General features: G+C 39.0%; 1 protein-coding gene across 1 annotated transcript in view; it reads right to left on the minus strand.

Annotated features, from left to right (window-relative positions):
* COBLL1 (cordon-bleu WH2 repeat protein like 1) overlaps positions 1–25,935 on the minus strand; it is a gene marked incomplete at its 5' end in the record, with an annotated part of 145,816 nt that overhangs the window by 54,803 nt on the left and 65,078 nt on the right. The window contains one exon of the mRNA XM_015565778.1: positions 2,577–2,765. Coding sequence (XP_015421264.1) covers positions 2,577–2,765 — 189 coding nt within the window. The remainder of the gene's footprint in view (positions 1–2,576; positions 2,766–25,935) is intronic.

The following is a 25,935-nucleotide window of genomic DNA, read 5'->3' on the forward strand; positions in this document are numbered from 1 at the left end:
TACTTCTTTATTTTTGTATTGAATTGCTATTCCTGCACAGTGTGTGTGTGTGTGTGTGTGTGTGTGTGTGTGTGTGTGTGTGTGTGTTTATTACCAAGATAGTGCCACAGCACTAACTGGTTTGGCTCAGTGGATAGAGCATTGACCTGAGGACTGAAGGGTCTCAGGTTCGATTCTGGTCAGTTGCAGGTTAGATCCCTGGCACAGGCTGGGGCGCATGCAGGAGGCAACCAATCACCTATCGATGTGTCTCTCTCACATTGATGTTTCTCTCTGTGTGTCACTCCCCCACCCTTTCACTCTCTCTAAAAAATTCATGGAAAATATCCTCAGGTGAGGATTAACAACAACGAAGGATAGTGCCACAAACAGAGGGGTGGTTAGAATAATCTGAGGGTGGAGGGTAAACAGAGAGAGCTCAGGGTTAAGGAAAGAAGTTCTCAATAGAAAATAAAAGAAGCCAGTATGTGCCAGGCACCGATAGTATTTCATTTAATCCTAATGACTCAGTTATAAAACATTTTTATAGATAAGAAAACTGAGGCAATTCAACAAGAGTTGGCAGCCCAGAAATAAAAAGCTGATTGATGGAAAGTACTCAGATGTAGGGACCGGGAAGGCAAACCTGCTGGAAGATGAGAAAAGAGAGGAAAATCTACAGCCCCTGTAAACACAAAGATAATGGAAATGACTATTGCAGAATCCAAGTTAAATTTGAAGAAAATGCAGCAGCCTGAAAAGCAGTCATATATTAGACTAAATAAGGAGAATGAAGAACAAATAATTAAGAAAGAGAAGTGGATAAGCTAGATGTCAAAAAGGTTGTATTCAAAGAGAGACCCTAAGATCACAGTAATGGGACAGCTTTCCATGTTGAAAGACCACCATCCTGGGGGAGGGGTGGGGGACTATGGGTGTAGATACCCAGAGTTAAGGAAACAGAAGAAAAGTTGGCTTAGGGTAGCATGTGGAAAAGGCTACAATTATTATAATGGTAGACAGGAGAGAGGGGAAAACCATGATTCTAATATTAAAGTCACTGAACTTTTTAAAAAAATCTAAAGAATGCAGAAGACTGATAGCAGAGAAGATGACAAAATAAACACCTGAGAGATGCATCCGGGAAGAAATTCTAAAGTGCTGATAATGAAACTATCGTTACTTGTCAGCATCAGTGAAGAACCAAGAAAAATGCTGACTTTTTAAAACTTACTTTAAATTCAGAAGAAAAAAAAAAGAGGAATTGCCTTTATTATCTCCAGCCACATCCATTGTCATTATTTTAAAACCAGGGTAACGGTATTGTTTCAAGGATTAAAGATGATGGCCATTGTCTCTAACTTGCAGGACACCTTCCCACCCAGAAGAGGCTCAACCTGCAGGTGATCACCTGCATCTAAGGTAGAAGTCACAGGTTTTTCAACCTCCTAAATATGGTTCAATGTGTGATCTCCCAAACTGTTTTTAATACAAAATAATTGGCAAAATGCAACTTACTTACATTTAATGAGAATTTAATACTCAACAGAGTATTGTTTGCCAATGCTGAACTTTTCTATTTTCATGAACTTTCAATAATTTGTAAAGTTATGCATAGCCTTGATGATAAATTTTAAGATCAAGGTTCTACTGAATGAGTTTCATCTAGATAGAAACCACATTTAAGAATGCAATACCCAATATGTTGCTTTTTTATTCTTTTGGTACACACACACACACACACACACACAGAGAGAGAGAGAGAGAGAGAGAGAGAGAGAGAGAGAGAGAGAGAGAGAGAGAGAGACACACTACTAAGATCAAAACTGCTTAAATTTCTAAAACAGGATTTCTGATAACAAACGGTGGTTAAGGTGAAAGGTGGAACAAGACCAAGCATACAACTCACGTAACTTTCCACTTGAAAATGAAATGGAAAATTACACTTGGTTTTATTCCATTTTTCCAACTATTATATAGGTATTAAAAATGTCAGTTTCCTAAATCACATCTTCACTTCTTGCTGGGTTACAGTTTAGTTTTATATGGCTAGCAAATTTATCCACAGTTTTAGGAAATTAATTAGCCATTCAGTGGTATAAAAAAATACTGCTAGTTTCACAGATAGATTTATCTGTTTTGATAAATAGGAGATCATTACATTTTAAGAGTAGTTAGTAACTTCTGAAAAATCAAATTCAGGGAAATTGCTTAAAAGAAAAAGCATAATTTGGAGAGGAAGAGAAAGGGGTTGTTTTTTTTATGGGTCACTGAGTTGCTTTTCTAAGTCTGACTTAGGAAATCAATACAACTGGGAACTGTTCCTCTGGGAAAGGCTATTTTTAAAAAAACATACTAAATGACTAACAACTATAAAATAGTTCAAAATTTTAAGAGTCAGTTGCCTTTGATGGTGGAATTCATAGTACTGATATCAAAACATTGTTAGAAAAAAAGATAATACCTTTTAGCATTTTTTAAATAACCAAACTGAGTGATGAAATATTTTGTCAAAGAAAAAAAATCAAGAAATATACAGCAGAGGGTTTGAATGACAGCAGAAAGGAAGTCCTGGCATTTCGCTAGCTCCAGCATACCTGCCATGAACAGTTGTAGATTTGATAATGTCCCCAGGTAGAACCACTGTGAGTTCAATGTCTTTATCTATCATACTTTCTCTCTGTTCCATGACGAAAGCACAGGATTCTACAGCATCATCAACTGGAGAGGCATCAAGGTTTTTGGTCTCAGCTGGAGGAAGGGGTGCCTTGGCTTTTGGTTTTCTCCTAAAATAAAAACAATGGCAGAAGATGAAATACATGTATTTTCAAAGTAAATTTCTAATGTGATCTAATTTAATAAAAACACAAAATGTGTGTGCATATGTTTTTCACATCTAGGAAAAAAAATGCACCAAAATGTTAACTGTTAGTTTAATAAGAATAATGAAAATAAGGATTTTTTTTTGCCTTTTTTGCCAGCACTTTTGTTGTTGTTGTTCTCAACAATCTGCCTATACTACTTGATAATAAAAAGAAACAAAATAATAATGAGGAGATTAATATTTGCCTCCATTAACTCAATTACTGTGTGCTTACTATAGCAAAGCAAAAGTATACCATTTTCTTTGATAAGATAAATTATACTGCCTCTGGGTGGAGATCAGTATCTGCATCACATACTCATAATAGCTCTTGACTTTGTGCCTTTCATTCTATTTGTTTCCAATTGTGTCTTCTACCTCTCTATCCAGATAAACCCTACTTACCCTTTAAAGTCCAGCTGAAACCCTCTCCCTCCTGCCCCTTACACAGTCTCACCCTATAGGTTGCATATAACAGATTCCGTAAGTGTAACATATTTTTCTAAAACATGTTGTATTTCCCACTGCACTTAGCAATAATCAATAAAGTCTGATTGGTTATTTGATAAATTATATTGCTGTTTCAATGAAAAATATTACAAATAATTATTTGAGTAAATATATTTCAGTGCCACCTACTAGAATAAGTCTTTAACAGATTTACAACAGAAATAGGTAGTATACGTTGGTGTATCGTGCACTTGGAATAGATCTTTTTCTCACCCATAAAAAAAGAAAGAAATAGGTAGTATACATCATGAAAAAAATTCACATGGGCCAATTCAATGATTTGATGGGTTGAAAAAGTGAAATATAAATATAAAATAACTATAAGTAATGACACATATACTTTTTAAAGTACTGCAAGTTAGAGTTTTTGAAAATGTTATCTTTATAAAAAAAAGGCTGATTGCTTTTGGAAAAACAACTACTGCTTTCCATTCAGGAAAAATATAAAATTTTAATTCCTCTCACTCCCCATTTTCTAGGCAACAATACAAATCGAACAAGTAAAAGGGCTTCTTTGTTAGTAACTACATAACATCCAAGTCTTCAGTATTTTCAAAATTTAACGTCTCACAAATACCACCACCTTTACGCACTCAGCATCATGAATAAAACAGAAGTGAGGTTCCTACATCTATGAATTTTCTAAAATAATAGGCCTTGAAGTATAATTGAAAGATATATTGAACTTCAGAAAAGATTTGAAATAAATATTTAAAAGTGTTACAATAAATAGAATAAGTTCATAAAATCTATATGAAGAAAAACTTGAACCAATTTCAAAACATGTTTAATCTGTAGACATTGACCCTTCACATATTCGCAAACATTTATCGTGTCACAATCATGTGGCAGACTCAGCTAAGCACTGGGGATGGAAAGTCAATATTGAGGCAGGATAGTAAGAAGCTAGAAAGATTCCTTGGCAAGAGGAATAGGGAAACTGAGACACATAATTCAACAAGCAGTTTGCAGCCACCTAGTAAATCCTTTCTTCCCTAACCCCCTGGGCCTGTCCCAAGGCCCCCTTTTCTCTGACTTCTTAGTGAGCCAAAGCAGCTCGGCCTAAGCTCATTTCCTTGCCTAGTCCCTCTCCTGATACCCTAGGCCAGCGGTTCTCAACCTGTGGGTCGCGACCTCTTTGGGGGTCGAATGACCCTTTCACTGGGGTCGCCTAAGACCATCGGAAAACACATATATAATTACATATTGTTTTTGTGATTAATCACTATGCTTTAATTTACGTTCAATTTGTAACAATGAAATTGGGGATCACCACATCATGAGAAACTATTAAAGGGTCCCGACAGTAGGAAGGTTGAGAACCACTGCCCTAGGCCCTTGTTTCACTGCCCCCAGTGTTAATAAACGTCCTCTAAAATTCACCTGGAAATTTTTCCTGCACAAAGTCAAGAATCCACACACTACCAGCCTGTCCCTAGGCAGACACACTAAGGACCATGGCCCCTTTCCAGTAGCAATGTGACCCAGATCCCTACCCCTAAAGGGTTTGTGATCCAAAAGGATGGTCAGATATGTATGAAATTACAGTGAAGTCTGATGACTGCTCTCATATAAGAATGTATGCAAATGGTACTGCTAAAGTTCATAGGAAGAGAAACTTTCTTAAGAACCCAGAAATGTTTTACAGATGGGGAACAGTTGAGTTTGGGGGAGTGAATAGAAACACAGGAAAAGATAAGAAATAACTGATATTTCAGGCAGAGGAAAGTAAAGGGACTCAGATGACTAATGAGTCTCCAACTTAATTTAACTTCCAATTCCTCTTCCCAGATTCTCCAAACCAAATCTTTTCTGCTCCAAGTTTCCCCATCTCAGTAAGTCACAATGCTTTCAGTTGCTTGGGCCAAAAATACCCTCTTTCATATACATGCAATACAACCCATGGATAAATTTCTCCATTTCTTTACTGTATCAAAAATAGACCCAGAATCCACCAACTGCCTTGTTCCCCCAACACCTCTGTTCAAGCTGCTAAGCCCCGCTGCTCCCAATGTTGTCACATTGCACTCTGTTCTCCATGTCCCAGCCCAGCAGCTGGAGTGATTCTTTTAAAGTGTAAGTCAGATCACGGCATTTCTCACACCCTCCCAAGTCTTCAGACTGCACTCAGAACAGCCTCTAGAGTCCTGTCATGTGTACCCCCTTGTCCTCTGGCCTCTCCAGTCTTCTTGCTCCCACATTCTCCCTAGGCTCACTGCACTCCAATCTTATGACTCTTACCTTTTCCTTGGAAACACCTAGAACATTCCTGATTCAGGACCCTCTACAAGGTTCCTCCTGACCTTAAGATAACACCTCTATTTATGGGCTTTACTTTTTGCCTTAGGGCTTACCAGCAAGGGACATCCTGGTTTATCTCCTTCCATTAAAGAGTAGGGACTTGTCTCTACTACCTGGTGTCACATGTTTGCAAAAGTGGACAATGCCTGCCGCGTAGGAGCCACTCATATTTACAGAATGAATGAACTCAATGAATACTATCCACAAAAGATGAGATACTCAGGCATATAATTGAAAAGGAAAAAAGTTCTTACCACCAAGGAAGAAAATGGATTTTTATATCAGAATTACTTGTGTTGGACTTTTAAAATAATTGATTCTATTTTTTTTAAAGGTAAGTATTAAAAATATATATATATTGAGACAACTGGCATGCCTCAGTGATTGAACGTTGACCTATGAACCAGGAGGTCACAGTTTGATTTCCAGTTAGGGCATATGCCCAGGTTTGAGGCTTGATCCCCAGTAGGGGGCAAGAAGGAGGGAGCTGATCATTGATGTTTCTATCTCTCCCTCTCCCTTCCTCACTGAAATCAATAAAAACATATTTAAAAAAATACATACTGGATTTATTAGCATGGGATAACTGGGAACTTTAGTGCTTAGAGTTCCTAGCAAAAGCCAGGAGAGAAGCCCAGCTGCACAGGCAGGGAGGCGGAGCATCAGGAACAACTCTGTCCACAGTGAACTTGGCTTTCAAAAGGATGGCAGTGAAGGAAGGTCTGACAGGTACCTCCTCCTGTCACCATGGCCTTCCTATAGCCTGCTTTCATCATTCCGGGCACCTTCCCAGCTCCAAGTGTTGCTCAACCTGGTCTGCACCTGAATGCCCTCCCCATCCTCTCTGCCTTTATAGGTCCAGATTGAGTCACGATTTCTTGGACTGTCTTCCCTGTCTAAGGCACACTGCAATGAACTACTCTGACTCACAGTTTAATGTTCTGTGTATGTGGGACTGTCTTTTTTCCTAAGGTTCTTTGAGTCTGTGATGAAAACCCATCTCTAATTACTAAAGTTAAGTCTACTTAAAAACAAACAAACAAACAAAAAAACACAACACACAGCAGAACAAAGCACTAGTTGGAATATTATTTACATAGAACTTCTGTTAAGAACATCTTTAAAGTTCCCTAGCATTACCTGAAATAATAAAACATTTGTTACCCTGGGTCTTAAAAATTAGAAAGCATATTCGAATCAGACCAAGATCCTTCCACAATGAACCAGAAATCACGGGAAAGATGTAATGTGTAAGTAATTAAATAATGAATAGAAAGCAAAGAATGGGTAATCCTGAAAATTCAGAGCAATGAGAGCAAGCTCAAACTAGCTCTGTGGGAGTGTGGAGGCAGGTAACAAGATATATTTCAAAGAGAAGAAATGTATGACTCAGCTCTTGAAAGAAAAGTAGAATTTAGACAAGCAGAGCCCTGTAGGATCAATTATATGTTGGTTCCCAACTGTGATCTATTTATATGAAAGTTAGGAATGTGGCTAGCTAGTTAAAGTTTGCTGACTACATAGCATAGACTAGTGAAAAGAGTACCAGGTAGAGGCCTGGATTTGGACTGAGTCCTAAGTAGCTTTAGACTTTGTTAACTTATTGGAAATATTCACCAATGAGGATTTTAAGATTGATCTACTGACATTTCTTCCAATGTTCTTGATTATACTTTGAAGCAATAACAAAATTAAATGTCACCCAAAGTCAAAGATACACTGAAAATAATCAAAAGTTATAATCTAATCTAAGTGTAAGAAAGTAAAAAAAAAAAGTAACACATCAACATGCAATAATTCTTAAATTATACTGCTTAAGAATACTTGTTTTCACTAATATTTTAAAGTCACAGTAACGGCCATTAAAGTCCCTGTACTCTTTTAAACAAGAATGTTTGAGCTAGTTCTCTTACCCAAGGGATTTTCACATGAACTCTTCTTTCCCAGTGGCCTAGTCTGACTATCAGTTTCTATTCCTCAGAGGCTCCTATCTTTAATAATAAACAATAGCAAATTTCACACAAGGGTGGGTAGAGAGGTTACACTGAAAAGATACTCGAGACAGAAAATTTCTCTAGGTCAGAACGAAAATTCCTTAATCAAGCCTTAAAAATATTGGAACTATCTCCTAGTTCCAATACATTATCAAGTCCTGTGAATTCTCAACTCTAAAACATATCCATAATTATTGCTTAAGTAAGTCATTGCTTTATTGATTAAAATTATCTCAGTATTACATTCAATTTCCATAATGAAAAATAAGGTACAGTTTCACATTACACAATAATACACTAAAAATATCAAAACTTAATTTCAATGCAGAATTCAATTGGAATCCTGCTATTTCTACTGATTGGTCTTTTTATTATTTGATTTACAAAAGTCTTCAAAAATCATTTGTCCATGATAATTATTGCTCCATCCTGTCAATATTAACATCTTAAATGAAAAGAGGTAATAAAGTAATAGAAATATATTTAAGTCACCCCTTCTTAGTTTGAGAAAAAAAGTTTTAAATTACATGAGTTATAATTATGTCCTTAGGAAGCCAATATAGTCCAATGGCATCTTATGTGTTTGCTGTATTTATATAGTATTCTTAGAGATTCACTCAGAAAAGTACTATACAAAAATACAGCTTCAATATTAGATACAAAATGTAAGAATGGAATTATAAGGGTTAAAGCAATGGGCATTTTGCCCTGGCCAGTATACTCAGTGGTTAGAGCATTGACCTGTGCACCCAAGGGTCTCAGATTCCATTCCTGGTCAACGGTATGTACCTGGGTTGTGGGTTCGCTCCTCACCCCAATCAATGTGGCTTTCACATTGATGTTTTTCTCCCCCCCCCCTCTGAAAAGCAATGGAAAAAATATCTTCAGGTAAGGATTAACAAAACAAAACAAAACAAAAATGGACATTTTAAGTATTACATTTTAATGACCAAAAGGAAATCTAACAGCCACCTTCTTTCAGTATAGAAGACTATCCAACAGAAGCTGCCTTGTGATAATTGTCCATGAGGCAGTTCTTCTAAATAACTGGCCATGTTTTGATGGCCCCTAATCTATGCATTTCAACTGTAAAGACTAGTTTCTCAAAAACAAGTGCTTGGTATTTCTCTATCTCTCTCATTAAACAAGAGAAAATTTATTAAACAAAATTTGTTCCAATTGTGGGCATAACATTATGCTATGTGCTTGAGGGAATGCAACCAAGAGCCTAAAATCAAACCAGGGTGAATACTAGTATATCCAGTGACTTTAAAAGATAAGCAAAAATGAAAGGCAACAAGGAGAGGCCCAAGGCATTATATGACTCTTGACAGACATTTCTCTTGTCAAGGTCTCCAATCACCTGTGTATCCCAATGTAATAGACGATTATCTGTCTAATCTTGGTCACATTTGAGTAAGTGCCCAAGTTCCAATGACACATTTAACTACTGCCCAAACCCTCTGCTTGGGATTCTCTTCCCTCTACTTCTTTGTGTGGCAACAGTTTCTTCTTTCTTCACTGCCACTCCTCAGTGTCTAATGCCCTCATACCCCTGCCTGATTTCTAAATGCTGGAGCACCCCAGACCTCCTTCTCTCCTCCTTTCTCTTCTCCTTCCACAGCCACCACCCCCAGATGATTTCATCAAACTCAATGGCTTCAAATACCATCTACAAGTTGGTGACTCTCAAATTCACATCTCCAACCCTGCCCTATTTATTGAGGTCTGTCTTATATGCCCAATAACTATGGGGAGCCGATATAGGGTTAAGCATAGTGGAAAAATACCATGTAAGGAAAAATATCCTATAACTAATTTACACCTAGAAAAAAATTTTTTTTTTCATTTGTAATGCTAACAGCAAGACACCCATGAAAAACATACATGGTATTAAAATAAGCCAAAGGAAAATCATTTGGGCAAATATAAAAAGGATCCCAAGCAAAATTTCCTTTATTAACTTTTGGTCGCGAATATGTTTGTATATTTTCAGAAAACAACTCCAAGACCATGTGGATTCCTGCAACAGAGAGGAATTATCAGGAATGCTCCAACCATGTCTTCCAAGAGGAAAAACAATCCAGAGATGGAAGACGCTGACGACACTTTGCCATGCTAGCAGTCAGCAGCTGTGCGTCGCTGCAGGTTGCCCTGGATCAAACCAGGGAGGGTTGGACCTGCTTGCCACCATTTGTCCGCCTTCCAGAACTGAAATATCATTGTTGACATGTACACATAAGGAACTGTCGGACATTGAAACTTGGACTCAGAACTATTGGACATTGAAATTGGGACTTAAACGTTTTTGTTCTTGATGCTTAAGTTTTACTTCTGTTATGGTAGCTTTTTGTTCTTGATGTTTAAGTTTTATTTTCATTATAGTAGCTTAATAATAAAAGAAGGGTGAGATGTGGGGAGCTGACACAGGGTTAAGCCCCGGACTGACAAACAAGTCCTAGCTTAGAAGGCACTGTCCTCTAAAGCATAATTAGGCTTGACTTTATGGGCTCCCCAGATCTTATCTGGGAAGCTAATGGGCTGAGTGCAGTGCAGGAAGTGGCCAAAACAAGTGAAACTCACAAGAACAAAAACAAGTGAAACTCACAAGAACTGTGTAACTATGGTAACCACTACCTTGTTTACCTCTGACTATAAAATGGTTGGTGCGGCCTGAGCACCAGTGGAAGTCCTTCCTCTTGAGTTGGACTTACCGCCTGGCCCCCCAATATTCCCAAATTATCTCTTGTCTTTTCTCTTTCATTTGTGTGCGGCTCCTCTTCCAGATCCTGAACCCTGAACCACGCGGGACGTGGAGGGAAACATTTACAACAAATAACCACATGGCTATCTCCATTTGGATGTCCCATAGGTATCTTAAAACCAAACTCTTGATTCTCCTCTCCACTCCCAATGCCTATTCACATCCGAAACTCCCCCAGTAACCTTGCCACCTCTGCCAATGACACGACACTAAACATCACCCGTTACCTCAAGCAAAAGTCTTAGGCATGATTTGATTCCTCTTTCTCCCTATGTCCTAGTTCCAATACATTCTCAAGTCCTGTGAATTCTTAACTGTAAAACATACCCTACTCAGTGTACTTTTCATCAGTTCCTCTGCTACCACCCTTTGAGTGCCAACCAATATCTTAGGAACTATGCTAAAATTGCCAAGGAATTTTGAGTTAAGGTTTTTAAATTTTTTTTTCCCACATAAAGAGTGAACTACTAGTATCTAATAGTGACACTGCACAAGGAGTATGATAGCGCTCCCGGCACTTTTGGCGAAAGACAGGAGGAGCGTGCGCACGATCATGCTCCCTGGCACTCTAGGGGTTAAGACAACATCTCTAGCTTAGAGGCCTCCAATAGCCTCCTAACCAGTCTTTCTGATAGCAGTCAGAGTGCTCTTTTAAATATGTAAATAAGCAATGTGGTGATTGTGGGGAAAGGGGTGTGTGGAAGAGGGCATAGAGGGGATAAATGGTGATGGAAAAAAATAAAATTAAATTATACACACACACACACACACACACACACACGTAAATCAGATAATATCTTTGATCCTTCACTGGCCTCTCATTACATAGAAAATAAAACTCAAATTCCTTTCCTTGGCTTACAGATCAACTAGCCTGGTGTTCTCAAAGTGTGAACAGCACCTCGGAACTTGTTAGAAATGCAACTTCGCAGGCCCTAACCCTGATCTATATAATCACAAACACTGGGAGTAGAGCCCTGCAATCCGCATTTGACAACCCTCCAAGTGATTCTGATGTGTGCTAAAGTCTAAGAAACCACTAGCATCAGCCAACTTTGGAGCTTCCCCTCCTATTTCAACTCCTTGCGTAATTCACACTGGCATTCTTTCCAGTCTTCAAACAGACCCAGTCCTTTCACAGCTGAGGGACATGCCCAGCTGTTCCCTTTGCCCAAAATGCCTTTAACCACAGATCTTCCAATTGTCTGCTCCTTGAGCTCATTCAGAGTTCAGCTCAAATATCTCTTCCTCATAGATATATTCTCTAACCACTCAAAAGAGGTGTCACCCCTCTCAGCACACCCTTCACATAACCCTACTTTCCCGATCTCACATTTATCACTATCGGATACCATCCTGGTTGCTTATTTACTTGTTTATTACTTGCCCGTAGCCTCCAGAATGAAGATTCTCTGAGTGCTGGGACCTGGCTTGCCTCATTCTCTGCTGGCACCTGGAACTGCAACAGGCACGAGTTAGGGTACTGCATACATGTTTGTTGATTTAATTGAGGGAGGTAGAAAGGGAAGGTTATATCAATTCCATGAATTATACAACTCTGTCCTAACTGGTTTGGCTCAGTGGATAGAGTGTCGGCCTGTGGACTGAAAGGTCCCAGGTTCGATTCTGGTCAAGGGCATGTACCTTGGTTGGGGGCACATCTCCAGTGGGGGGTGTGCAGGAGGCAGCTGATCAATGTTTCTCTCTCATTGATGTGTCTAACTCTCTATCCCTCTCCCTTCCTCTCTGTAAAAAATCAATAAAATATACTTTTTAAAAAAAGAATTATATGACTCTAAGAACTTGGTTGCTGAATATCAAACACTTTTGTAACACAAGCTATTTTGTGGCCAATGAAAGGAATAAGAAGCCCAAAGAGACCCACACGGGTAAAAGTATTCAATCCTCAGGAAGATTCTAAATCCCATGCCTATTTGGGGTTGGGAGTGGGACTAGGGATTAAACTGGGACAGACTGACTTGTAGGGTGGAGAGAAACCTCCTTTGCCCAGATGTTCAGTGAATTCCCCGCGGCCATGTAACCCATTTGAGAGTCAGAACTCAGATGTCCTGCTGTAGCTTTCCTTGCCCAATGAGGACCATGATTAATGTGAGGAAAGAACAACCTAATTCTGTGTTACATTTTCACTTGTCAAAGTGGAACTCAGTACATTTGACATAACACACCAAATACAGAGGCAGGGGGCGTTCTTCACAGCACACTAAACATGTGTTAAATGCTAGTGCCTTCGAGTCCCAAAGTTCCAATAAGGACACTCACAACACAACTGGCTTTTATTCCATTTTACTATTATACTATCAACAACAACAGTGAACACCAGGAATGCTGACTACGTGTTGAAAATTGTCCTAAGTCACAGCATTGTGTGAGGTAAGTGCGACCATGCTTCCCCATGTTCCAGGTGAGGATGCTGAGGCACAGAGAGGTGAAGGGATTTAGCTGTAAGTGATGGAGTGGACATTTCAACCTAAGTTGTCAGATGCTAAAGCTTCTTCACTATTACATACATTGTCCCTGTGGGAGCTGAAACATTCACACAAAATAAACTAACAACCACACAATGAATGCACAAAGCCAAGGGATAGAGGAGGAAAAAAATAGCAGTTACTGAATCTCCTACTGAGCACTGTGCTGGTGCTTTTTTTTTTTTTTCCTACATTTAATCTCATAAGGCAGTTGCCATTGCATTTAATCAGGGTTTACAAAGAATTTTTTCCCAAAGCACACAGAACATGGCACCAAACCCTCGCCATAATCTTGACAAGAGCCGTCTAAATAACCCCTGGTAGTATTTTCACAGGAATGCAGAAGCCAAATGTGCACATGCCCACTCACACCAACAGAGGCTTAGGTACTTCCCAGGTGGACTTTTGGAAACAATATATTGGGAATCAAAAGGTATGCAGTGTCCTAACTGGCCACTCAAGTTACCTTAAATCAATCACTTCAGTCCTCCATTCCCTCATTTACAAAATACAGGTATCAGAATAGATGATCCAGGCCCCTTTTGCCTCTGACATACAGAGATTCTGCATAATAATTTTGTTTAGAGACTGAAAGCGGAGGCCTCAAATAAGATATTTTAGGACTGGGAGCAGGGCACAGGGGCTGAGCTAATTTACAGATAACATCTGGTTGAAGGGGCGGCATGGACGGGACTTGCTTCCAGGTAGCTCTTCCTATGCTGAGAACACTTCTGGTCAGGAAAGGGTCTCTTCTGGGGCTCGCAGGAAATGGCTCCACTTCCAAGTGCCTTTCCCTCTCTTGGCACACACACTAGGAAAAAATGATGAATAGAGTGACAACTCAAAAGAAAAATTTAAAAAGCTTCTGGTTTCATTCTCCCACACTCAGTTGGTTTGCATTTGAACACCTGGAATAGAAGGTCGCTATCACAAGTCATTCATCAGTTCAGGTTCATTGCCCCAATTGCATCGCCACTCAAATCTGCCCACTAATCCAAAGCCACATCGATCACACCCTATGTTTCTATCATCTTAGATTTCTTTCCTTCTCCCCAGAACACACACACACAATGCACAGATTCCTATGATCTTAATTCCCGCCTCTCTGCTCCTCCCAAGTACTGTTTTAATTCACTCCTTCCTTTTGCAGCCAAACTTCTAGAACCCTGCTGTCCCATATGGCAGCCCTGTGGCTACTGAGCACTTGAAACATGACTAGTGTAACTGAGGAACTATATTTTCAGTTTTATTTTACTTTATTATTTCTTCAGGAGAACAAACCCATTTTGTTTATTTACTTTTCGTTAAGTTTAAATCCTTGAGGGGCAGAGCATCACACAGATTCTGTGTCCAATGGCCTTAGCTGGAAGGTTGCTTTGGAATTTGGCACCAACCGCGCTACTGTTTCCATGAGCAAGTAGTTACCTTTCCCCAGATGACTCTGGTTTTGTTGGGTTTGTCACCAGGAGTCACCGTGTTGTTTTCTGATTGATACACATAAGCACGTCTATTGCCTAGACAGAATTCAGTTTCATCCGGAGTGTAAACACCTTCTATTTTAAGAAGAGCTGTGTGCTCCCTCTGGTTTGGGAGACCCCACTCAGAGCAGCAAAAATGGCCTTGGACCACAGCCTTCCAGACATACTTGTCGTTACAGAAGTCATGTTCCCAGCAGGCCTCCACAGGCTCTGAGACAGCAGAAAAAGTACGTTATATTTTTAAACTGATACTTGATTCAATTACTGAATAACATTTAAGTATATTTGGAACTTGGCTTCCAGGAGACTACAGGATCTGAGCAGGACACTATGGACATGACTCATTCACGGGGTGTCCAGGGGTCGGCGCCAACTCAGGGCATATAAAACACACATATTCGGAACAACTTGGGTATGTGGAGCTGTTTTCCCATTATGAATTTTATGGCATCTAAATACAGATCAAGTATTTCTAATGAAAATATAGCATCTGAATTGAGATGCACTACAAGTGTAAAATACACCTTGTATTTTGTAGACTTAATAAAATATTAAAAATCTACTAGTACTTTTTACCTATTAATTACGTATTAAATTATATATTTTATATAGTGGGTTAATAACATATATTTCTGTGATAGGCCGCCTCTAGGATGGTCCCCAGTAACCCTCACTTCTTGTGTAATCCTCTCACTTTGAGTGTGGACTGGATTTAGTGACTCATGTCCAGTGAACAGAATGCAGCAAAGGTAATGAGATTAGGTTCCCAGAAGACTGCGCTCAGTTTTGGACACCCTCTCACCTACTCTAAGGGAAACCAGCGGCAGTGTTACAAAATGCCCTATGTCCAGCCCACAGCCAGTGAGGACTGAAGGGTGCCAATAGCCATACGAGTGAGCTCAGAAGCAGGTCCCACCCCAGTAGTGGCATGAGCCCCAGCTGACCCCTTGATTGCATCCTCACCTCAACCAGCAAGCTAGCAGAGTTGGGTTCTACGTAAACCCGATACCTCAGTTTCAGCTTCAGGTTCCTGCTATTCTCACTAGGCTCTAAAGCCCCTCTGCACAGGCCGTCACCTGCCCACAGAAGGTATCCTCTTTGTAATACAACAGTGAAAACCCTGTCTGGATGCCTCTTCTTTCAAGAACCTTTCCTGTTTACACATCGAAGTCCTTCCACTTTAAAATCTTTCAGTTATCTTGTTTATGTTTATAGTGGGACACTTGTACAGATCCTTTTGTTCAGTAATTATGAAGATCTATCACACACAACACACTGTGTTGGATGAAATGGAGCAAATCCAAGGACAAGACACAAGCCTTCCCCTCTGGTACTGACAGTGTGGTGAACAGAATTCAGAGGTAGCTGAGTAACTAACAAAGGCAGGAAATAAAGCCCCTTGGGCTACCTTGTGTCTTATGGTATAGCTGTCAGTGTATATCACCTTATCTGCCAGTAAAGTTTTTTGAGGCAGATATTATGAATATAATGTTTTGTATTTCTGATTAATACATTACCTTCCCTTTTTACTTCTTTTAGGAACTTAGTAATTATGTAGAGTGAGGTCCAGAGACATAACAGAATTTCTTGGAAACACTATCTGTTCCAGGATAGGTTAACATGAGGACATAAAGCTTTTGTTATGATTTTGTTGTCATTTACCCAAAAAGACATAAGGTGCTCCCTTATATGTTTTAAGCACATATCTATACCAATAGAAGATATAACTACACAATATGTATACCCCATTTTACAAAAGATAATAGGCTAATAGTTTACATCCAAGCCATTTACATCTAAGCATTTCTAAGCCCCCCCTTCTCTCTCTCTCTCTCTCTTCTCTCTCTGCTCTCTCTCTCTCTCTCTCTCTCTCTTTCTCTCTCTCTCTCTCTCTCTCTCTCTCACACACACACACACACACACAGCTTTAGTTAATAAATTCATAATTTGGTTTCCACCTTCTTCTTGTGGGTGGGTGTGGAGGGTGGCAGGGGGAAAACAAAAATTTCCAGCTCACTAGATACATACAGTATTATCTCCCATGAGCAACATTAAGACATTCCAGAAAGGCACAAAGTGATAGAAAAATATGTATATATTTGCAATTAAAGAGGGAAAAATAATTTACATGCTAATCACCAAGGTTACTGATATAATTAAAGGTTAGAAAGGAGTCAGAGATCTTGGTTTGCATCTGGGTCTGTACATATTAGTTATTAATCTCTCTGGAACGATTTCTTCAATCACAAAATTAGATAGTATGTCCTGCTTCACAGGGTTACTGAGGTGAAATGGAGAATGTATATTCATTGTCCAGCCCAGTGGTTCTCACACTTGGCTACACAGTGAATTCACCTGAGGAGTTTTAGGAAATAGTGAGGCCTAGCACCCACTCGCAGAAATTTGGATTTAATTGGCTTGCAGGGATATTTTAAATCTTCCCAACTGATTCTGAAATGCAGACGAATCTGAAAACCACTGCTCTAGCATAATGCCTGATGCATGCTAGGTATTCAATTAGAGTTAATGATACACCTTCACAGAACTTTGTAAACTCTGAAACTTACGTCAATCAAGTCATATAAATTCAGGAAGATCTCAGAACCACTAAATATCACAAATCTTAAAAGTAGTCCAAAAGTTTAGTAATAATATTTCCAAATCCCCATTATATTTTGGCTGTCTTTTATCATAGAAGAAAATCTCTTATGAAAAAAAGGAAAACATAAATTTCCCCTGATATTTTTCACTAAAGTATATTTTATATACAGAAAAATGTAAATATATTTTTACATACATATATACACTCAAGGAACCACCACACAGATTAAGATAAAGTAGGAAAATGTATCTACAAATTTAAATTAAATATTAAATTTCTCATATCTGCCCTATAAATGTCCCTGTAATTTCAGCTTGTCTCTGGGTTTTCCTAAATATCTTATAGGCAATGTTTATTTTATGCATAGTTAAGAAAGTTAAACATCAACAAAAGGAAATATAAAGAAAGCCTCCAATAGAAATGGTCATATCAAAGGATGAGATAAAAAAAAAATAATCAAAGCAAATGACAAAGTTGAAAAAACAGACTTGAAAGCAAAATAAACAGTGAGTCACAGGACTGTCAACAACATTTATTGGTCACCCCTGTGTGCTCAGTGCTACAGAAAGAAACTGGGTAGACTGAAAAAATACCTACCATAGTAACCTAAAACTGAGATGAGTCTGCCTGGCTGGTGTGGCTCAGTGGTTGAGCATTGACCTATGAACCAAGCGATCACCGCTTGATTCCCAGTCAGGACACATGCTGAGGTTACGGGCTCGATCCCCCATAAGGGGCATGCAGGACGCATCCTATCAATGATTCTCTCTCATCAGTAATGTTTCTCTCTCTTTCTCCCTCACCCTTCCTCTCTGAAATTAATAAAAATATATTTAAAAGAAAAAGAAATTTTCACCCATAAAGGTAAGTTTTAAAGATCTTAGTTGCAACTAAGGTGTCCTTCAATAAGTAAATGAACAAATAAAATATGGTATATCCAGACAATAGAATATTTTCCAGTGCTAAAAAGGAATGAAATGTCAAGCCATAAAAATACATACATACATACATAAATAATGAAGTGTAAGTGCATCTTACTATGTGCAAGAAGCCAGTATTATACAGGGTGGGGCAAAAGTAAGTTTACAGTTGTGAGTACACAAAACACAGAGTATAATCTTGTATTATTACTTATGAATTATTGCATTATTTTCCATATAAACAGTAAACCTATTATTGCCCAACCCTCTATTATTCCAACTATATTAACATTCTGAAAAAGGCAAAACTTCGGAGACCATAAAACGGTTAGTGGTTGCCAGGAGTTGAGGTGGTGGGGAGAGGGATGAATAAGTGGGACACAGAGAATTTTCAGAGCAGTGAACATACTCTATCTATATGGTACTATAATGATTAATACATGTCCTTATATATTTGTCCAAACCCACTGAATGCACAACATCAAGAGTGATCCCTACTATAAACTATGAACTTCAGTTGATTATGACGTATCAATGCAGGTTCACCAACTGTGGCAAATGTACCCTTCTGGAGGGGGCTATTGATAATGGTGGAGCCTATACATGTGTGGGGCAGGGTATAAGTGGAAAATCTGTACCTTCTGCTTAGTTTTGCTGTGCAACTAAAACTGCTCTAAATAAATTAAGTTTTTAAAAAATGTTTTTAATTGAATTTTTTTTCATTTTTTAAAAGCATACTAGGTTAAAAACTGAAAATCATTAGATGTGGGTATTATAATTATTAAAATATATGCAGATATTCATAGTAAATCAGCCAAGAAAGCACACTGATAAATTAACCAGCCATAAAATAAAGGCAAAAGTTGCTTTTAAGTCATGATCTTAATGTACTACTCTCAAATATGTACTTTGGCAAATATTCAACAGCACTGAGTCATTATTCTCTGTTACAGTTTTAAATCTATGTTGGGGAGTGGTGTATGTTGTAGTAAATGACATTTACGCATAATGTTCATTGCATACTCATAAAGATAAGTCATTGAAATTAATTTTCCAAACTCATTTTCCTAGCTATAGATGTTGTCAAATACTGGTCTAAAAGAACTACTTGGAAATAGTGCCTCTAGTTTAGAAATATTAAAACTAAAGTTGATCATATTGTAAGATATAAACTTATAAAACGTTTAGATAAAAATAGGCAAAATCTTTGGGACCAAGACTTATTAGGCAATAGATTCTTATGTATGACACCAAAGACACAATCTATAAAATAATTTTTAAAAATATTGAAAAACTGGACTTCATCAAGAATTTAAAACTTTTGCTCTTTGAAACAACCCTGTTAAGAGGATGAAAAGATAAGCCACAGACTAGGAGAAAGTATTTGTAAGTCACATATACAACAGAGACTTATATCTAGAATACACAGCTTTCGAAACTGTAAGAAGAATAAAAAAAGAATCCAATTATCAAATGAAAGATTAACTCTTTACCAAAGAGAATATAAGAATGGCAAATAGGCACATGAAATGATGTTCAACATCATCATCCATTAGAGAAATGTAAATTAAAACTATGATGAGAAACACTACATGCCTAAACTGAAAACAACTAATAATATCAAATGCAGAGGAGAATGTGGAGCAACTGGATTTCTCGTCTGTGGGCTATATAATGAGAATACAAAATGGTACAGTCATTTGGGCAACAGTTTGGCAGTACAATATAAAGTTAAACATTCACATATCTTATGACCCAGCAATCTAATCATGGGTAATTATATGAGAGAAATAAAAACTTATGGTCACAGAAAACCTGTATATATATGTACTCTTCATAACAACCCCAAACAAAACAACCCAGATGTGTTCCCGTGGAAGAATGAAGAAACAAACTGTGGTGCAGCCACACAATGGAATATTAGCAACAGGAAACAATGAAGTCTTGATACACTCCGCATCATGGATGATCTCAAGGGCATTATGCTGAGTGCAGATAAAAGCCAGTCTCATTTCAGGTTTAGAGGACTCTGGGCAGGAGGCCTGGTACCTCAGGTTCATGGTCTTGTTTACATTAACTATCTGTGTCACCTTGACTGGGTCATTTACCTTCTTTGGACCTCATTGTTATTTTCTTCTATAAAACTAGACCAGTGGTTCTCAGATTTACTCATGTGAAGGAGCAATCACAAGTCAATAATCAGAAATACCATATTCCTGTCCTGGCCGGTGCTGCTAAATGGTTGAGCTTTGGTCTCTAAACCAAAGGGTCATGTGTTCCATTCCTGGTCAAGGACACATACTTAGGTTGCAGGTTTGATCCCTGGCCCCTGTCAGGGCATGTGTGGGAGACAACTAATCGATGTGTCTCTCTCACATAAATGTCTCTCTCTCTCTCTCTCTCTCTCTCTCTCTCTCTCTCTCTCTCTCTCTCTCTCTCTCTCTCTCTCTCTCTCTCTCTCTCTCTCTCTCTCTCTCTCTCTCTCTCTCTCTCTCTCTCTCTCTCCCTTCCCTCCCTCCCTCCCTCCTTTGCACTCTCTAAAAATTTATGGAAAAATATCCTCTGGTGATAACTAAACAAAAACAAAACAAAAGCTAGTCTCAAAGGGTTACATACTGTATGATTCTATTTATATAAGAACCCCAAAGTGACAAATCTACAGTCATAGAAAACAGATCACTAGTGGGACTATTAAGGAGTAACACAGGGAGTCTGTGATGATGCAAGAGTTTTCTATTCCTAAAGGGGGTGCTTTCACACCAATCTGCACATGTAGGAAACCTAAATAAATAAACAGTAACAGTAATAAAGAATGCACGTACCCTAACCGGTTTGGCTCAGTGGATAGAGCGTCGGCCTGCAGACTGAAGGGTCCCAGGTTTGATTCCGGTCAAGGGCATGTACCTTGGTTGCGGGCATATCCCTCCAGTGGGGGGTGTGAAGGAGGCAGCTGATTGATGTTTCTCTCTCATCGATGTTTCTAACTCTCTATCCCTCTCCCTTTCTCTCTGTAACAATCCAATGAAGTATATTTAAAAAAAAGAAGAAGAATGCACGTAAAACCTGATAATATCTGAAAACCTGATAATACCAATATTTTACAGATGCCACTCCAGGGTTCAGTAATGTATTATGGTTATCTGAGATATTATTATTGGGGGATGCTTTGGGGAAGGGCACAGGGCAACTCTCTGCACTATTTTTGCAACTTATTCCAAAAACAATTATTTTTTAATTATAATAAAATATATCTAAATAACGATTTTCAAAATTTTGATAGATATTAGAATCATCTTTGGAACTTGTTTCTAATACAGACTTGCATGAGTGCCCCTCCAATGTACCTATTTAAATAGATCTGGATGATATATATTGGTGATCCAGTGCATGACAATTTGAGAACCACTAGACTAAAATAAAGGCAAAGGTATTAGAAAGAAAAATATCCCCATTAATGTGTATTGTTCTATTTAATGACTAATCATTAACAAGTCCTACTTACAATCACAGACTATATAACTGAATAAAGAAGCTCTCATTTATAGACAGTGAAAGACATGCAAATAAAATCAATTCCTGATCTTCTTAAAAGTGCAAATACTATTATTCATAACAAAATTTGACATATCAATACAGAAGTAAAAATGCTGATATAACAAAAAACCTATAATATTAAAACAAAGACTGGTAGGGAAAACATATCCTCAATGAGAAACAAGAGTTACACTTTAAAATGTGTATGAAAGGTCCTTATCTGGGCTTCTATGTAAAATAATTATTGTTGACAAATCACACACACACACACACACACACACAAACACACACAAGCACTTGATTTGAAGATTCTTTTGTTAGGGAAAAAAAAAAAACATTTGAAAGGCCAACCTAGACATTATTCCATATACAACACAATAAGAGTTAAAATCCCAAGAGTCTACAAAGACTTCCCTCAATTATTCTCTCTTAAGAGGCTATCACAGGAATGGGTAAAAATGGCACATTTAAACCCCCAGACCCATGGCTTTCACATTTGTGCCTCTGTGCCAAGTGCCTACCATACCTTTTTCACCTTTCCTCAGGGAGGAATGAATCGCAGTTTCCCACTGTGAGCAACCTTGTTACTGGGATAAATTTAGCAATATAACAGAGTAAATCAAGTCTTAGAGCGCCATTTATAAAAGGTTGCTAATCTCTATTTTAAATAGTTGCTACAAATTCCAATGCTAGGTCACTTGCTCTCAGCTCTATGGAAAAATAAATTATTCGGGGTAAAAAATTACAATCACTTTCTGATTATGCTCAAATAGTCCCATGGTTTAATATAGCTTCAAGGAAATCCTTGGTCATAGGCTTAATCCTGCCCTCTAGGGCTATCTAACCTGACCATGCTCCTTTTTATTTTTTAAAATTTATTTTTTAATTGATATCAGAGAGGAAGGGAGAGGGGAGAGAGAAATAGAAACATCAATGATGAGAGAGAATCATTGACTGGCTGCCTCCTACAAGCCCCACTACTGGGGATTGAGCCCACAACCCAGGCATGTGCCCTGACAAGGAATCAAACCATGACCTCCTGGTTTATAGGTTGATGCTCAACCACTGAGCCACATCGGCTGGGCCTGACCATGCTCTTTGACTACAGGTAACAATGCCAATCACCAGGTGGCAAAAATGAGCCTCAATAAAAGTCCAATGAGTATTTGTATTTGAAGAAGGACAAGTCCTTTCAATGTAAGGTTAGCCAGTAGTACCATCTCCTCTACTATGAATGAAACAATACCCAATAGACAGTGTCCCAAGAAAACCTGAAGGGGAACTAGGGAAAGGGTATTACATTATGAGAGTGTAGACTTTTGTTCTAGTACCACCCCAATACATATTGAGTCTCAGCTGTCTCATGTAATTAATATGCTCAATGAACAGTCTATTATATGAGAACAAACTAGCTAACTTGGTACAAGTATCTGGCCATTTTAAACTGTCTATCTATACTAATAAAAGAGTAATATGCTAATTAGACCGGGTCAATCGCCGTCTTCCAGACATCCAACTTCCTTCCAGACAAAGCCATGGTGGAGGGGGCTGAGGCAGAGGCAGTTAGGGGCGGGCAGTAGGAGAGGGCAGTTGGGGGTGAGATCTGGCCGGCAGGGGAGGGCAGTTGGGGGCGAGATCTGGCCAGCAGGAGAGGGCAGTTGAGGGTGAGATCTGGCCGGCGGGGGAGGGCAGTTGGGGGCAAGATCTGGCTGGCAGGGGAGGGCTGTTGGGGGCAAGATCAGGCTGGCAGGGGAGAGCAGTTGGGGGTAATCTGGTCAGCAGAGTAGCAGTTAGGGGTGATCAGGCAGGCAGACAGAGGTGGTTAGGGGCAATCAGGCAGGCAGGGCGGCAGGTGAGCGGTTAGGAGCCAGTGGTCCCAGATTGCGAGAGGGATGTCAAACTGAAGAGGGTGCAGGCTGGGCTGAGGGAGGTGCCTCCTCCCACCCCCCCCACCCCCGCTCTGCTCCGCTCCATGCAAGAATTTATTGCACTGGGCCTCTAGCATTTATAGAAGTGGCATAAAGCAGGGGTCAGCTACCTATGCTCTTTAGGCCAAATTCAGCCCATCATTCGTTTTTAAAATAAAGTTTTATTGGAATGCTGGCACGCTCATTTGTTTAGACTATTAGTGCATGCTTTCATGCAGCAACCGCAGAGTTAAGCAGCTGTAACACAGTAGGGCACTCATGGTCTAAAGTATTTCCTATATGACCCTTCACAGGAAAAGCTTCCTGATCACTGACATGAAAGGTCACATCTCTAATGACAAAATAATTACACAATCCAAAAATCCTCCATATTAAAAATAGATGCACTTTCCACCTATCTCACTTGGAAAAAAAATCAGTGGTTGACAACTTACTCTATGGGTGAGAAGGGGAAAACAAGCACTCTCATACATTGCTGGTGGGAGGCCAGAAGGGAGGGATTTTCCCAATGGAGAAAAATTTGCTAATATCTGACAAAATGAAATATGCTGTTACCCTGTGACCCAGTAATACTACTAGAAAGCTATTTCAAAGACACCAGCTAAAACTACTAAATGAATTATAGGTAAAATTATCCCTTCCAGCGTTATTTTTAATAGCAAAAGACAATAAACAAACGACACTATGGATCAGATCACACATGTCAGAAATGATACTAATAATTCTCTCAGTGGAATGATAATCTAAGTAGTATTAAGCTACATGGATAGCTCTCCAAAAACCGTCATTTTTATTTTCTATAGAAACAATCCCTTTTACCTGAGGAAGAAATAATCTGGTACTGTCCCATTTCTATTAATTAATTGTTTTAATGACTATTCTCAATCCCATAGTATGTGCAACAATAAAAAAAGTGTAAGATATATTTACAAATCTTATTTTGTGCCATCAGAACTGAAACATCACAATGGAATTTAAAAACAAATAATATTTATTGACAAAGATAAAGATCTCTGTGAAAGAGCTGGCCTTCCTGCTTCCTTAATTATTTATAGGTATTTTTTAATTGCAAGCACATGATAACATAAAAGCAAAGAAATCCCTATTTATACAGAATATACTTTTCATACAGCAACAATAATGTTCAAATGGCTTATAGTAAATGTTCACAATTCGGATTAGTGATTAGTTCTGGTTAGTGAACAGAAGCTCGAGGAGAGACAGAGGTGCTCAGATGCTTTCCCTTTGTATTAATTTTTAAATTAATTTTTAGAGAGAGAGGAAGGGAGAAGGAAAGTGAAAGAGAAACATCATCACTGTAAGAGCAGAACATCCATTGATCAACTGCCTCCTGCATGCCCCCCAACAGGGATGGAGCCCACAAACCCAGCAAGTGCCCGGACTGGAGTTGAAACCACCAATTTTTTGGTGCACAGGATGATGCCCAAGCAACTGAGACGCACTGGCCAGGGCTCCTTTTTATTTCTTAAAAGGGAGTGGAGGCCGGGTGGGGAATTGGATAAAAGAAGATGAAGAGATTACCCAAAGAACATATATTCATAGCCCCTGGACACAGACAACAGTGAGGTGAAGGCCAGGGGAAGGGGGTTCTGGGGGTTGGGTGGAGGGGGGCAAAGGACAGGAGGAAATGGGGGACATCTGCAATAGTGGCAATAATAAATTTTTAAAAAGAAAAGCAGTCTGGGACAGGGCATTTTATGCATTTGGTGTGAAATGACAGTTGTTTTTTTTACCATTTGACCCTGATTCTCACAAATAAGAACTTGCACAAGTAATAAATTATTTTCAGTCATTAAAAAAAATCTGTCTATAAGCAATGTTTAAAAGAAACCAACCAACCAACCATTAGGTTTTCTAACATCTATATCCCATTAAAAGAGTTTTCTCTTCCTCCTAAATCTATCATAGAGTCATTTACCTTTTACAAATATTTTCTCACATTGTTTGACAACTCTCCCAAATAAAGTATTTTGTATGTATTCTCTCCCAATCAACAGCAAATAAGAAAGTATTTTATATTCCTGTTTCTGAAAAAGGTCAAATTATAGATGAATTAAAATGAGTTCACTTGACAGCTAGGGGAGAGAACCAAGATGGCGGCATAGGTTAACACCGGAGTTTGCTGCCTCGAACAACCACTTCAAAAGTGAAACTAAAAGACAGAACGGACATCACCCAGAACCACAGGAATGCTGGCTGAGTGGACGTCCTACAACTAAGAGGAAAGAGAAACGCATACAGACACTCAGAGGAGGCGCAGTGCTGAAGTCAAATACTGAGGTGCGGAGTGCATGCACAGCAAGCTGGTGGCTGAGGGCGTGGTTGGCGTTTTCAATCGGGAGGGAGTCGCAGACTCTGAGCTCCAGATCCGGGCGAGTCTTTAGGGACCCAGACTCAAAAGGGAGAAGCGGGACTGTCTGGCTTCGGTCAGAGCGAGTGCAGCTTTCTCTCCGAGTTTTGCAGCGGTTACTGGGACTCAGAGAGGCAGAGCCCCTGGGGACAGGACTGAGAGCCACCATAACTGCTCTCCGGCCCACCCTGTTGATCTCGTGCGA

Source organism: Myotis davidii, unplaced genomic scaffold (genome assembly GCF_000327345.1).
Source record: "Myotis davidii unplaced genomic scaffold, ASM32734v1 scaffold59, whole genome shotgun sequence".
Classification (NCBI taxonomy): domain Eukaryota; kingdom Metazoa; phylum Chordata; class Mammalia; order Chiroptera; family Vespertilionidae; genus Myotis; species Myotis davidii.